The sequence below is a fragment of the Giraffa tippelskirchi genome, chromosome 3 (genome assembly GCF_054371585.1).
Source record: "Giraffa tippelskirchi isolate mGirTip1 chromosome 3, T2T-mGirTip1v1.2.pri, whole genome shotgun sequence".
Taxonomy (NCBI): domain Eukaryota; kingdom Metazoa; phylum Chordata; class Mammalia; order Artiodactyla; family Giraffidae; genus Giraffa; species Giraffa tippelskirchi.
Window position 1 is genome coordinate 68,256,541 of NC_137277.1, and position 15,907 is coordinate 68,272,447.

General features: G+C 42.2%; 1 protein-coding gene across 2 annotated transcripts in view; it reads left to right on the plus strand.

Annotated features, from left to right (window-relative positions):
• Nucleotides 1-8,856, plus strand: part of ERCC3 (ERCC excision repair 3, TFIIH core complex helicase subunit) — a 28,781-nt gene extending 19,925 nt beyond the window's left edge. For both annotated transcript variants that reach the window (XM_081581149.1, XM_081581148.1), the window contains exons 13-15: nucleotides 4,636-4,754; nucleotides 6,648-6,800; nucleotides 8,374-8,856. In XM_081581149.1, the coding sequence (XP_081437275.1) occupies nucleotides 4,636-4,754; nucleotides 6,648-6,800; nucleotides 8,374-8,505 (404 nt within the window). In that variant the 3' untranslated portion in view covers nucleotides 8,506-8,856. The remainder of the gene's footprint in view (nucleotides 1-4,635; nucleotides 4,755-6,647; nucleotides 6,801-8,373) is intronic.
• Nucleotides 8,857-15,907: the final 7,051 nt, after the last annotated feature.

Genomic DNA, 15,907 nt, shown 5'->3' on the forward strand with positions numbered 1-15,907 from the left:
ATGAGGAATGAGACTACATTACAGAATACAGTAGTTGTTGTTATTTAGTTACTGAGTTGTGTCTGACTCTTATGCGACCCCATGTACTGTAGCCCTCCAGGCTCCTCTGTCTATGGGATTTCCCAGGCAAGAATACTGGAGTGGATTACCTTTCCTTCTCCAGGGGATCTTCCTGACCCAAGGATCGAACCAATCTCCTATATTTCAGGTGGATTCTTTACTGCTGAGCCACCAGGGAGGCCCCCAGAATATAGTAGACTCTTGGATAAATCTGACTAATATATGTGAAAATGATTCTTTACTTACTCGTTACTCTTCATCACACACAAACAAATCTAATTTGAACAGCTCTTTGATTTTGTTTTTTAAAGTGCTGTTTGACTCATTTTACAAAGCTAGTATTACCCTGATATCAAAACTAGAAAAGTTCACTACAGAAAAGAAAAGGACAGGCCGAATATCCTATGAATACAGATGTAAAAATCCTCAAAAAGATACTAGCAAACCAAATTCAGCCCCACATTAAAAGGATCATTCGCCATGATCAAGTGGGATTTATCCTGGGATGCAAACATACACAAATCAATAAATGTGATACCTCACACTAATAGAATTAAGGAAAAAAATTCATATGATCATTTCAGTAGATGAAGAAGAAGCTTTTGAAAAAATTCAACATCTGTGTGTAATAGAAACTCTTAACAAATTAGGTATAGGAGGAATGGGCGTGCATGCTCAGTCTCTGTCATGTCCAACTCCTTGGTACCCCACCAGACTGTAGTCCACCAGGCTCCTCTGTTGGTGGAACTTTCCAGGCAAGAATACTGGAGTGGGTTGCCATTTCCTCCTCCAGGAAATCTTCCCGACCCAGGGATCAAACCCATGTCCTGTGTCTACTGCATTGACAGGTGGATTCTTTACCACTGAGCCAGCTGGGAATCCCATAGGAGGAAAGTACCTCAGCATAATAAAGGATACATACGATAGGCCCACAGCTGACATCATACTTAACAGTGAAAAGTTTGAAAGGCTTTCCTCTAAGATCAGGAGCAAGACAAGGACACCCACTGTCATCTGTTCATTATACTGGAAGCAATTGGGTATGAAAAAGATATAAAAGGCTTCAGAATTGAAAAAGAAGTAAAATTTTCTCTATTTGCATGTGACATGATTTTATAGGTAGAAAACCCTAAAAACTTTACCAAAAAACTGTTAGATATATTCAGCAAATTCAATAGTTACTGGATACAAAGTTAACATTCAAAAATCAGCATTTCTATACACTAATGACAAATTGTCTAAGAGAAAAAAGTAAAATTATTCCATTTACAAGAGCATCAAAAACAATAAAATATTTAGAAGTAAATTTAACCAAGGAGGTGAAAGAGCTACAAGACACTGACAACAGAAATGGAAGAAAATACAAATAAATAGAAAGTATCCTTTGTTCATGGATTGGAAGAATTAATGTTGTTAAATCTATATTACCCAAAGCCATCTTTAGATTGAGTGCAATCCCTATTAAGTCTTCACTGGCATTTTTAAAGAAGTAAAAATAATAGTCCTAAAATTTATATGGTACCACAGAAGACCCTAAATAGCCAAAGTAGTTCTGAGAAAGAACAAAGCAAGAGGCATCACACTTCTGATTTTAAGTTATTTAATAAAGCTTTGGCTATCCAAAGAGTATGTTACTGATATGAAAACAGATTATAGACCAGTGGAACAGAATCCAAAGCCCAGAAATAAACCCATGAAAGAGAGCGGAGAATACCCAGTGGAGTAAATCTCTTTGATAAATGGTGCTGGGAAAATTGGATATCCACATATAAAAAATTAAACTCAACCCCTGTGTTTTACCACTAGCAAAAATCCTCTCAAGATGAATTAAAGACTTAAGTGCAAGACTGGAAACCATGAAACTCCTAAAGGAAAACATAGGGAAAAAACACTCCCTTGACGTGGATCTTGGCAGTGTTTTTTTGACTGCCAAGTCAATAGTTGACTACATGAGACTAAAAAGCATCTTCACAGCAAAAGAAATAGTCAACAAAATGAAAAAGCAGGGACTTCCCTGGTGGTCCAGTGGTTAAGACTCTGCCTTCCAATCAGGGGCCGTGAATTTGATCCCTGCTCAGGCAACTAAGGTCCTATGTGCTGTAGGGCAACTAAGCCCATGTGCCACAATGGAAAGATCCCGCATGCCACAATGAAGATCCTGCGTGTCTCAACTCGATGCAGCCAAATAAATAAATATTTTTTAAAAAATAATGAAAAAGCAAGGTATGGAATGGGAGAAAATATGTGCAAATCATGTACCTAATAAGGAGTTAATATCCAATATATAAAGACTTCATACAACCCAATAGCAAAAAAACCCAAATAATTCAATTAAAAGCTGGGCAAAGACCTGAATAGACAGTTTTCCAAAGAAGATATACAAATAGCCAACAGGTACATGAAAAGGTGCTTATCATCACTAATTATTAGGGAAATGCAAATCAACACCATGAGATCGCTTCACACCTGTTAGAATGTTATCAAAAAGTCAGTAGTTAACATTTGTTAATTGTCAAGGATGTAGAGGAATGGGAACCATCGTGCAGTGTTGGGAATGTAAACTGGTACAGCCATTGTGAAAAACAGTATGAATGTCACTTACACAATTAAAAATAGAAGTGCCATATAATTCAGCAATTCCACTTTGGGATATATATCTGATAGAAATGAAGTCACTATGCCAAAGAGATATTTGTACCACCATGTTAATGTCAGCATTATTTTCAATAACCAAGACATGGTGCTGGTCTAAGTGTTCATCAACAGATGAATGGATGAAGAAAATGTGTGCATGCACGTGTGTGTCCATATATTGGGTTGGACAAAAAGTTCGTTCAGAATTTTCCATAAGATGTTACAGAAAAACTGGAACAAACTTTTTGGCCAACCCAATATAATAATCAGCCATAAAAAAGAAGGAAATCCTGCCATCTGTGACAACATGGATGGACCTTGAGAATGTTATGCTAGTTGGAATAAGTCAGACAGAAAGACAAATACTGTATGATCTCACTTATATGTGGAATCTACAAAAAAACAGAGAAAAAGATATAAAATTTGTGATCACCAGAGAATGGGGATTTGGGAGTGGGGGATTTGAATGAATGTATTCAAAAGGTACAAACTTTCAGCTGTCAGGTAAATACGTACTGGAGATATGAAGTGCAACATGACGGCTATAGTTTCCACTGCTGTATGTTATACTTGAAGTTGTTCAAGAGTACATTCTCAAAGTTCTCATCGCAAGGAAAAAGCCATTTTTTTTCTTTTTTTGTATGTGTGTTACTGTGAAATGATGGATGTGAACTAAAGTTATTGAGGTAGTCATTTCACCATATATGTAAGTCATATCATTACGTGTATATAGCACTATGTCAATTTTATCTCAATAAGACAAAAGAAAATATTTGCTATAAGATAATTAGCCCTTTTCTTTGCATCTCTGCACTCTTGGAAGACATAGAAACAATTGAATTCAGAAGCAGTACACAAATAATTAACTTACACTGAACTGTGAAGCAAAAATATTCTGATTTTCCTGCAGGACCAGATTTTTAGATTACCTTGTTTCTGTGATAATTCTGTTAGTGTCTTTTCTCTGAGCTTTTTATTTTTTTAGTAGTTTTAGCATAATATTTTCAGAAGGGTTATCCATATTGCAGCACCTATTAGTACCTCATTCTTACTTATTGCTGAGTAATATTCCACTGTATGAACTGTTAAAATCCATTTATGGACATTTGGATTATTTCTACTTTTTGGCACTTAGAATAGTGCTGTTATGAAATTCATGTGCAAATTTTGTATGGACATAAGTTTTTAGTTCTCCTGGGTGTACCTTGGAGTGGAATTGTTGGTCATATAGTAACTGTATGCTCAACATTTTAATAAACTGCCAGGCTGTTGCCCAAGTGGCTGCAGCATTTTCCGTTCTCACCAGCGGTGTGTGAGGATTTCAGTTTCTCCACAGCCTTGACAACAGCAGTGATCACCCTTCTTCATCCTTGCTATCCTGTGGTATTTGGTAGTATTTTGTCGTGGTTTTGATTTGCATTTCCCTGATGACTGATGATAGTGAGCTTTTTCATGTGCTCATGGACACATGAATCTTCTTTGTATATCTTCTTTGGGGAAATGTCTGTTCAGATCTTTTTTCCTGTATATAACTGGTTTGTCTTTTCATTATTGAGTTGTAATAGTTTTTTTATGCCCTAGATGCAAATCCCTTATGCTCTGTGAATGTTTTTCCCAATTCTGTGGGTTGTTTTTTCACTCTTTTTATGGTGTCCTTTGAAGCACCAAAGTTTTTAATTTTGTTGAAGTCCTTGTGCAGAGTCAGGGCAGTGACCCCTCTGACTGCAATGCTCTCCCACTGCAGGACTTACTTTTTTTTTTTGCCACTTTATTTTTTTTAATTAACTTTATTTTTTAATTGAAGGATAATTGCTTTACAGAATTTTGTTGTTTTCTGTCAAATATCAACAAGAATCAGCCATAGATCCCCTTTTGAGCTGTGGACCCTTAGTTCCTGCATTCTAATGGCTCATGTCATCCTTTTTCATTCCCTCCCCCCAGGGATGGTTGCAGAGGAGTACAATGCCTTCTTCTACTCGCTGGTATCCCAGGACACACAGGAAATGGCTTATTCAACCAAGCGGCAGAGGTTCTTGGTAGATCAAGGTTACAGCTTTAAGGTATGTATGCATTTTGGTCTCAAGAGTAGGACCGAGGCTTTTTTCTACCCAGTCCTCCATGAGAAGTGGAGGCCACTGTCAGCACAAGCATGGGACAGGTCTCCGGCAGGCACAGAATATTAGGGGACTGGGGGCCCTGCCTCAGACTCCTCTTCTCCTTGCATGAACTGTGGGGAGCTTTGAAGGAAAAATCTTGAGCAGACTCCTCTCCTGCTTCCAACCTCTCAGGGAACAGGGCCTCTGAAGCAAGCAACATGTGTAGTCTCAGCTTGTTAACCTTTTATAGTCATCTTGCAAAAAAAAAAAAAAAAATCCCATTAGATGTGTTGGTGGGGAAAATGTGCTACCCTAGTAGGACTTGAGATGCCAAGGAACTGTGGCCACCACTGTGTTAGTGTGAGCCCCTTGGGTTTACTTTCTCAGGGCTTCCCTCCAGTATCTGGGAGAGCTCTGTCCTTAGCCATCTGGTGAGCCTAGGCTTCCATGAGCCTCAAACATCAGGAGCCATCCATGTACTATAAATCTGGTGTTCTAACAACTTGGGAAACTCTGAAGCTTTGGCTGACTTTCATTGGTGAAAGCATTTGCTTTCTTTCCTCTTGACACAGATAGTAAATTTATGCCAGGATTTAGTATCCCAAAGGGTTTTGTGTGTGTGTGTGTGGAGGGTACTGCAAGCAGGGGACTGAAAGGACATCTTAGAACATACAGGTTCCTGATTTGTGGAAGACTGTAGGCTGCCTCTCCAGCTACTTTAAATTGTATCTTTTTCAAATTGGTTTAGGGTAGAACTAATCAGGGAACTAACAGAGTCCCCTTTATCACCTTAGACAAGAGGACAGGGTTGTCCGACCCTGCTCTTTCAGTCAGAGGCAGTGACACTTTTCAGACTTCTCATGCTGAATTCTAGTTCAGGACACTTGGCACAGTTTTTCAAAGGATTTTCACTGCAGCCTTTTTATCCGTCTGTATAACATTTGTGGTGATAACAGCATTCATACCTTCTGATTCCCAGGAGAGTCATAAGGGCAAGAGAAGCACTGAATCAGGAAGTGCTCTGGGTTCTTTGACAGATGAGCTTGACAAAGTGCTGAGCACGTGGTGGTCTCTGTTGGCTGGAGCTGCCTTTGCGCGCCTCACCTTCCAATCTGCCCGCCAAGAGCAGCCGGGTTAGGGTTCCCAGAATCATGGCCCTGGGGAGGAGGCCAGAGCAGAAGTGTCCCACATCTGTACTCCAGATCTGTGGCCACCTGAAGGGCTCAGCCAGGTCCTTCCTTCTAGGAATTTTCTTTTAAAATTAGGCAAAAATTAGAGAGGGGAGAGCAGAAAAGAAGTTCCCTTCACATAATCGGTCTTAGCTTTCTGCAGGGATAGGTAGGCCTTGTAGTGAATTATCCCCAAGGAAGTGAAAACCAAATCTCCACCATGCTATCTTTCTCTTTTAGAAAAAGTATCCAATCATTTGTACATGCCCCTTCTGCAGGAAGCCCTGGGCGCTAGGCCTGGAGGTTGAACACCTTCTTGAAGGGCAACAGGCTGTGCCTTTCAGTTCTTGGTCCCTTCCTTTACCTGGTGCAAGATGGGAAAGCTACTAAAATGGCTGCTTTGAGGTTGCCAAGATCCCTGGAGATCTTCTGTAAGTGGCCATTTAGGTGCCATGTGTTGGGAGCAGATTTCCCTAGAATTTCCTGAACCTTTCCTGCCTTGTGCAGCCCTTAGCGAAGCTCCCTGTTGAGGTGGCTCCCGAGGCTGGGCTCTGCACTGCCGGAGAGGAGCTCTCTGTTATTAGCACCTTCTCTGCTGGGCCTGAGTGGGGAGGTGACCAGACCAGATGAGCCCAGGAGAAGGTGGATCGGGCCAAGGGAGAGAAAACAAGAGAGTTCCGCTCTACAGGTGATCACAAAGCTTGCTGGCATGGAAGAGGAAGACTTGGCATTTTCAACAAAAGAGGAGCAACAGCAGCTCCTACAGAAGGTTCTGGCGGCCACTGACCTGGATGCTGAGGAGGAGGTGGTGGCAGGAGAATTTGGCTCCAAATCCAGCCAGGTGAGTGAGTAGATGAGGCTCCAGATGTCAGTTCTCCTGAAGGACAGAGTCTTAGACACACATACAGCTTCACAGTTCTGTGTGTGTATGTGCCTGTGTGGTTTTTTAAAAACTTGGAATACATGGGAAATTGTAGAGAAGGAAATAATAGAAATCATCCCTGTTAGCCTTCCTGTGTGTCTTGTCTTCTTTTACGTGTCTGAGCCCATGGTGAGTGTAGTTGTCTGCTGCTGTGTTCACGTAATAGTCTGGCGTAAGTATTTGTTAGTATTTGGATGTTGGAGCCCAGGCTGTCACTAGGGAAGGAGTGTGACGCACCTGGGGCTGCCCCTCTTGGCCTTGGGTGAGTCACCTCACCCCAGCTTCCTCCTGAGTAATAATATAGCCTTCCAGCCTGTAAGACACGTCTGAGAAAGAACTCATATTGTACTTTCAGTACATATTTTGAAAAATTTAGAGTTCTCTGCAAGTGTTCAACTTTTCAGTTATTCTGCACATATTTATCGAATGCCTATTGTTGTGCCAGGCAAATATAATATGGTATAACTAATGAAAGTATCATGATGAGGAATTCGTATCTGGCCCTTCCAAGGAGAGAAGTACTGTTTAATCAGGTGCTTTTGAAACTTAAGTTGGTGGTAGAGCTGAAAGGTGAGTGATAGTAGAACAAGGGAAGAAGGAAGCTGTGTCACCTGGAGAGGTGCTATGTGCCCTGCAACCTGAGATCTTTCTGTCCCCAGAGCCAGGGGTTGGGGGCTGGATCTTCTCCAGGGCACCCTCCATGGGTGCCCAGGGAAGCTTCCTGTCTCTGTCTGAAGGTGGTGTCAAGTCCATTCCCCTTCTCAATGGGTCACCTAAGGCCAGGCTGTGGAAGGCATGGCTTCAGTGCCTGTTTGCGTCCTTTGCTTGTCATCTGGTGCGAGTTGTGGGCCAAGCACTGGGGCAAACCCTTGACCTGTGTGATTGCTGTTCACACCACATATGTCAAGCAGATGTGGTTATCCCCATTTTACACGTGAGTTCATTGAGTTACAGACATTCAGTATTTGCCCAAGGCCGCTCAGTGAGACACAGAACCAAGATTCAGGCCTGGGGCATTCTGAGTCTCCACTTGATTCAAAGCCTATGGTAGGGTCTCGGGAGGTTTGAAGGACTCCTGCCCTCACTGTTAAAATTCTGTTTAGAAGTTGCCATTAAGAGAGGCAGTGGGGTATTACGGTTAGGTACAGGGAATCTGAAGCCTGCGTTCAGGTCCCATCTCTTAAGAGTTGTGTGCTCTTGGACAAGTTACTTCATTTCTTTTTTTGTTTCCTCTTCTGTAAAATGGGCATTAGAATGATTGTGAGAAAAAAAAAAAAGAATGATTGTGAGGATTCAGTAAGTTAAGAGATATAATAAATAAGTATAAGCTGCTTAGACTAATACCTGAGACATACTAAGTAGTCAGTAAATGTTATTTTAAAAACAATACAATCTATGAAACTTATAAATTTATAAAACTCACTATGATTATAAATGTAGAAGGGAGGGTGTCTCACCTTGGAAACTAACAGTGGGCTGGCTCCTCCTGCAGGTGTCTCGGCGCTTTGGCACGATGAGTTCCATGTCTGGGGCCGACGACACGGTATACATGGAGTACCACTCATCACGGAGTAAGACTTCCACTAAGCACGTGCACCCGCTTTTCAAGCGCTTCAGGAAATGACGCCCACAGGGTCATGTAGCTGAAGGCTGGATGCCCAGCACCAACATTGAAAAGGATTGTAAATGTAGCATTTTCTTTCTGCATCCATGTTCTTTCCAATAGCATTGGCCAAACCAATCTAGACTCAAGTATCTGTTAACTGTGTTGAAGAAAATGCATCAAGAGCTCGATTCTTGTCTTCCTGGGTCATCCAGAGTTTAAAAGTGGGAGTGGGGAGACTGTATTTTGGGGTTTTTTTTCAGACCACTTTTCAGAATTTTGGGGGTGTTCATTCTTGTATATAAAAAATTTGTAATATTTAAGTGTATTTATCTTAATGTTCTCCTGAATAAACAGAAGTGGGACGTTTAACCACTCTTCATTATAGACATTCTTATGAAGCCTTGCCATCAGTTATGTCTAGATGACAAACCTCCCACAGGACTTCACTTGGTGTCAGGCCCAGAGGAGTAAGATGGGGCCCGCTGCAGGGAACCCTGGAGAGACGAGAAGACTTGCCAGTTAGTGTCCTGTGTTGATGGGGAGGCCCTGTGAACCTGGGGAGGGTGGTCCAGAGTGAGCGAGGGTTTTGAGCAGTTTGCAGTGCTGCCTGGCCCCTGGTGAGCTCAAGTGTGTTCCACGGGAGGTACCCACAGCTGTAGGTCCTCTAGGTCACCTGAAGGCCAGCACCTCCTTTGGGATCCAGCGTGCACACAGGTCCTGGTAGTTGATCTTCTCGGAGGGAATGATCTCTTATTTCTCCCTCAGGATACATTGTTGATGTTGCTGGAAGGCTGGATTCCTCTTCTAATAGCACTTTAGTACCCTTGGATCTTTTTTTTAAAAAAATTAATTAAGTTATTTTAATTGGAGGATAATTAGATAATTACTTTATAATATAGTGATGGTTTTTGCCATATATCAACATGACCCTTAGATCTTTAATGGCTGGTTCCTTTATTCTGAAAAATGTCTCTGGGCTTTTTTCCTCTTATTCCTAGTATGAAAGAAAAGGTGTTCTTTTATACCATAGAAGACAGACAGGCATGCACAAGGTCCTGAAGAGTGTGTTCCAGTATTTTGAGGAGACTCATTCTATATGACTAAGGCTTCCCAAGAGCCCTGCCTACCCCTTGCCGCCTGGCAGCAGCGTTTCCATTTGTCAGTGCCCTCCTGGGGAGAAGACCATGTTCATTTTGTCAAGAGTGCTTTTAAGCAAGAGCCACTTTCCCTGAATTCCGCTTCTCTGAGCTGACCTTTCGGGACAGTCGCACTGTTACAGTCTGGCCAGCAGTTGGTGCTGACCCACAGAGAGCCAGCTGCTTTGTCCGTTCAAACCCTGGAGATGGCCGCAAGCAGCCAGACCGTCAGGCTCTGTGAGCCAGACCTGTGCTCGAGCACATCTGTGTGGAGGCCGCAGACCAGCCCGTCACTCACTACAGTGGGTGGCTCCCAGATGTCTCAGGCTGGACTTTAACCAGTATTATTTCCAGATTCTCATATCCTGACACACCTTTATGCTTGAGATGCTCAGTTCAGTTCAGTTCAGTCACTCAGTCGTGTCCGACTCTTTGCGACCCCATGAATTGCAGCACGCCAGGCCTCTCTGTCCATCACCAGCTCCCAGAGTCCACCCAAACCCATGTCCATCGAGTTGGTGATGCCATCCAACCATCTCATTCTCTGTCGTCCCCTTCTCCTCCTACCTCCAATCCTACCCACCATCAGGGTCTTTTCCAATGAGTCAACTCTTCGCATGAGGTGGCCAAAGTATTGGAGTTTCAGCTTCAACATCAGTCCTTCCAGTGAACACCCAGGATTGATCTCTTTTAGGATGGATTGATTGGATCTCCTTGCAGTCCAAGGGACTCTCAAGAGTCTTCTCCAACACCACAGTTCAAAAGCATCAGTTCTGCAGCGCTCAGCTTTCTTCACCGTCCAACTCTCACATCCATACATGACCACTGGAAAAACCATAGCCTTGACTAGACGGACTTTTGTTGGCAAAGTAATGTCTCTGCTTTTAAATACACTATCTAGGTTGGCCATAACCTTCCTTCCAAGGAGTAAGCGTCTTTTAATTTCATGGCTGCAATCACCATCAGCAGTGATTTTGGAGCCCCAAAAAATAAAATCTGACACTGTTTCCACTGTTTCCCCATCTATTTCCCATGAAGTGATGGGACCAGATGCCATGATCTTAGTTTTCTGAACGTTGAGCTTTAAGCCAACTTTTTCACTCTCCTCTTTAACCTTCAAGAGGCTCTTTAGTTCTTCTTCACTTTCTGCCATAAGGGTGGTGTCATCCGCATATCTGAGGTTATTGATATTTCTCCCGGCAATCTTGATTCCAGCTTGTGTTTCTTCCAGCCCAGTGTTTCTCATGATGTACTCTGCATAGAAGTTAAATAAGCGGGGTGACAATATACAGCCTCGACGTACTCCTTTTCCTATTTGGAACCATTCTGTTGTTCCATGTCCAGTTCTAACTGTTGCTTCCTGACCTGCATACAGGTTTCTCAAGAGACAGGTCAGATGGTCTGCTATTCCCATCTCCTTCAGAATTTTCCACAGTTTATTGTGATCCACACAGTCAAAGGCTTTGGCATAGTCAATAAAGCAGAAATAGATGTTTTCCTGGAACTCTCTTGCTTTTTAGATGATCCAGCAGATATTGGCAATTTGATCTCTGGTTCCTCTGCCTTTTCTAAAACCAGCTTGAACATCTGGAAGTTCACGGTTCACGTGCTGAAGCCTGGCTTGGAGAATTTTGAGCATTACTTTACTAGCATGTGAGATGAGTGCAATTGTGCGGTAGTTTGAGCATTCTTTGGGATTGGAACAAAAACTGACCTTTTCCAGTCCTGTGGCCACTGCTGAGTTTTCCAAATTTGCTGGCATATCGAGTGCAGCACTTTCACAGCATCACCTTTGAGGATTTGAATTAGCTCAACTGGAATTCCATCACCTCCACTAGCTTTGTTCGTAGTGATGCTTTCTAAGGCCCACTTGACTTCACATTCCAGGATGTCTGGCTCTAGGTGAGTGATCACACCATCGTGATTATCTGGGTCGTGAAGATCTTTTTTGTACAGTTCTTCTGTGTATTCTTGCCACCTCTTCTTAATATCTTCTGCTTCTGTTAGGTCCATACCATTTCTGTCCTTTATCGAGCCTATCTTTGCATGAAATGTTCCTTTGGTATCTCTAATTTTCTTGAAGAAATCTCTAGTCTTTCCCAATCTGTTGTTTTCCTCTATTTCTTTGCACTGATCGCTGAGGAAGGCTTTCTTATCTCTCCTTGCTATTCTTTGGAACTCTGCATTCAGATGGGAATATCTTTCCTTTTCTCCTTTGCTTTTCGCTTCTCTTCTCTTCCCAGCTATCTGTAAGCCCTCCTCAGACAGCCATTTTGCTTTTTTACATTTCTTTTCCATGGGGATGGTCTTGATCCCTGTCTCCTGTACAATGTCACGACCCTCTGTCCATAGTTCATCAGGCACTCTGTCTACCAGATCTAGTCCCTTAAATCTATTTGTCACTTCTACTGTATACTCATAAGGGATTTGATCTAGGTCAAGCAATAGCAAACACTTGTATTTTCGTTTCTGTCATTGTTGCTTACTGTTTTCTTGTCCTTTAACGTATCCATGGGTGATGTCAAGTTTTACCCAAGCTCTGTGATCCTGGAAGACAGAGACAACATGTTAAAGAAATACCCAATCTTTTGTGTTCTGGAAAACAGCTTACTACAAAGAACCACTTTTCTTCACATGTCTTAAGACTCACGGGTACTCTCCTGATTTACCAGTGACAAAGCCAAACACAGACCTCCCATTCTTTGCCTCATGTGACTAGCTGAATTGTTCCCACTGATCAGTTGGAACAAGATGCTTCTTAACCAATTCTTGGTTAAGATTCTGTCCTTCCGACAGGCCCCTAAATTTTGGCCCACCCTCAGCTTACAGCCCCTCCTGAGAACAGGCTGGACTCAGGGGAACATGGTGTCTGATCCACCACCTGACCATTCCACTGCTATTCATCCCACTTCCTCACCTCCTCTTTTGTGGCTGCCCTGGGTCTTGGTTGCTGTGCACAGGCTTTTCTCAAGTTACAGCACTTGGGGGCTTCTCTAGGTGGTGCACATAGGCTCATTTGCCCTGAGGCATGTGAGATCTTAGTTCCCCTGCATTGGAAGGCAGATACGTAACCATTGGACTGCCAAGGAAGTCTCCACGTCCTTGTACTCCCTCCTGTAAGAGAAAAGCTTTTTGTGTGTAACTTTTGAGATGCTTGCCGATCTTACGGTCAATGTGCTCTCCCTGTTGAAACAGTTGCTCTCCGCTCTGCAGTAATCTTGCAGGTAAAAATCTCTGCTTGCCGAGTCTGCATTAGTTTGCCCCATGTAACAAATTCCCATTTATTCTCTAAAAGTACATTGAGATGTTGTCTCCAGCAAACCAAACTCCTGCTCCTACCCCTGTCTCCTCTGCTGTGCTGTGTCCTCTGTGTTCTTTTTCTGTTTCATTTTTGGCTTTTACATTGGTATCCTATTTGAATTTCATCTGTACCACAATATCTGATATATCATTAGGCAGATTCTTTTCAAAGTTGATGGACTTAAATAGAACAATAACTCTGCCTGCTTATACCTGGAGGGAAGTTGTAAATGAATGATTCCCTGGCAACCATTGACCCTGTTATCCCTTCCTGCTGCCTTTTCCCTGAACCAGCCCTTACACCCCACCACAGGTGGAATTTACAGGGCAAAGTACCCAATAGGAGAGCTGCACAAAGAAGTACTGAATATGCTTAGAGGCCCTTGAGTCTTCCACTGAGCCCCAGGAAGCACATGCATATGAAGAAGGAGCTACCCAAGGCTGGGGAAGGAAACACCTGAAAGGACTAGGGGGGGCTTATCCAGGGTCTGGACTATTCCTGTTCCCACCAGCCTGGATGAAATTCCTCATCTCACAGGGCATCTGGTAGAGTATTCAACAGGTTTTGCTTCAATATTGTGAAAGTTAGACCTAAACTAATGCTGCATGAGTTCTAATAAAGTTTTGAAAGCACAACCCCAAAGAATCCAACTATTTCCAAGTAACTTACCACATTCCAGAACAAAGCTACCTATTATAGTATGAAAATATCTAGCAACCAGTAAAATAAAACTTTGGCTCACAGTAGAGTCTGCCTGCAGTGCAGGAGACCTGGGCTTGATACCTGGATTGGGAAGATCCCCTGAAGAAGGAAATGGCAACCTACTCCAGTATTCTTGCCCAGAAAATCCCATGGATGGAGGAGCCTGGCAGGCCACAGTCCATGGGATCACAAAGAGTTGGACATGACTGAGCAACTGACACATATATACAGTGTCTGACATCCAATCAGAAATTACCAGGCAAGCAAAGAGCCATGGAAAAAATACAACTCATAATGAAAAGTCTTTATTCTCTGACATTTGATGAAATATGACAAAAGTCCATATTCTCTGACATTTCTCATTTGCTTGCTCTGACATGGTAAGTTGCTCAGAGGAGAGGCCCACATGGCAAAGAATGGAGGCAGCCTCAGTTCAATGGCCCTCAGTGGACTGGATCCTGCCAGCACTCACAGAAGTGAGGTTGTAAACAGATCCTCCTTTGGTTGAGCCTGAGATGATGACAGCCCTAACCTACCCCGTGGTTGTATCCTGTGAGGACCCTAACCCAGAGGACCCTGCTAAGCTCCTGAATTTCTGATACACAAAGCCACAAAATTACAATTTTCTTACTATCTACTTTTTTTTTTTTTTTTTAAGAATTGATTGCTAAGCTCTGGAGATGGATAGTGGTCATGGCTGCCCATGGTTAGAAAGCAGTGGATAAATAATACAGATTTTGGTACCAAGAGTAGGATGCTATTGTAATAAATACTCAAAAATGCAGGAGTGGCTTTGAAACTAAGAAATGGGCAGCAGCTGGAAGGACTTTGAGGACCATGTTAGAGAATGCCCAAACTGCCTTCAGCAGGTTATTAGTGGAGATCCAGACTCTGAAAACACTGCCAGCAAGTGCTTAAAAAGAAGCAAAGAAGCTGCTGTGGGGAACTGGAGGAAGGAGGATCTCTGTTACACAGTGGCCAAAAATTTAGTGGCACTGTCATTTGCAGTTATGTGGAAAGCAGCATGTATCTAATGAACTTTGTGCAAGATTTGCAAGTAAAGTTTCAAGGAGCCACTTGTTTTCCTCTTGCTCTTAGTAAAACACAAAAGGAGAGAATAAAAGTGAGTGCAGACGTATTTTAAAAAGGAGCCAGAGAGTACGCTTTTTTGTGCGGGGAAACACAGATAAAGATGGCAGACGGTGTTCTGTGGCAACAGTGGAATTAAAATCAGTAAAAGAAACCTGTCAGAAACTCCCAGTTGTTTGATGAGATTTCTTATTAAAAACCATGCAATTGGGACTTCCCTGGAAGTCAGTGGGTAAGACTCCACATTTCCAAGTGCAGAGGGCATGGGTTCAATTCCTGGTTGGCGAACTAAGATCCCACATGCCACATGGTGTGGCCAAAAAAAAACACAACCATGTGATCAAGAAGATTATGGAAATATATCTCTAAGTATTGAAGGAAAAGAAAAACAACTTAGAATTCTGTACCCAGCAAAAAGATCTTTCAAAAATAAAAGTGAAATTATTCACATGTAGGAGTGCTGAAAAAGTTCACTAGTAGCGCAGCTGCACTAGAAGGCACGTTAAAGGAAGTCCTTGGAGGAAAAGAATACAATACTAGTTATAAATTTGTATCTACACAAAGGATTGAAGACCACTACAAACTACATTGATAAATATAAAAGATTTTCTATTATACACATCGATTTTTTAAAAAGGAGAACTGATTGCTAACTTCTGGAGATGGACAGTGGTCACAGTTGCACAACAGTGTGAATGTACTTGATGCCACTAAAATTGTGCGCTTTAAAGTGGTTAAAATGGTAAATTTTATGTTTCTATATTCTACCACAATAAAAAAGATAACTTTAAAGAAAATATATTGTGGGGTTTATAGCATGTAAAAGTAAAAAGTACAACAACAGTAGCACACAAGCCAAGAGAGTAGAAATGGATGTTTCTGCTGTTGTACTGTTGTAAGTTTCTTGTGTTATATATGAAGTGGTATATTACTTGAAAATAGCTTGCGATGCTGATGTAACCACTGAAATAACAAAGAATGGCTAAAAAAAACAATATAGGAGATAAAATGAAGTCATGAAAAATAATTCTAAAAAAGTCAGAAAAAGAGGAAGAAAGAAGCAGGAGCAGATGAAGTCAAGTCACTCAGTCGTGTCCGACTCTTTGCGACCCCATGGACTGTAGCCTACTGGGCTCCTCTGTCCATGGGATTTTCCGGGCAAGAGTACTAGAGTGGGTTGCCATTTCCTTCT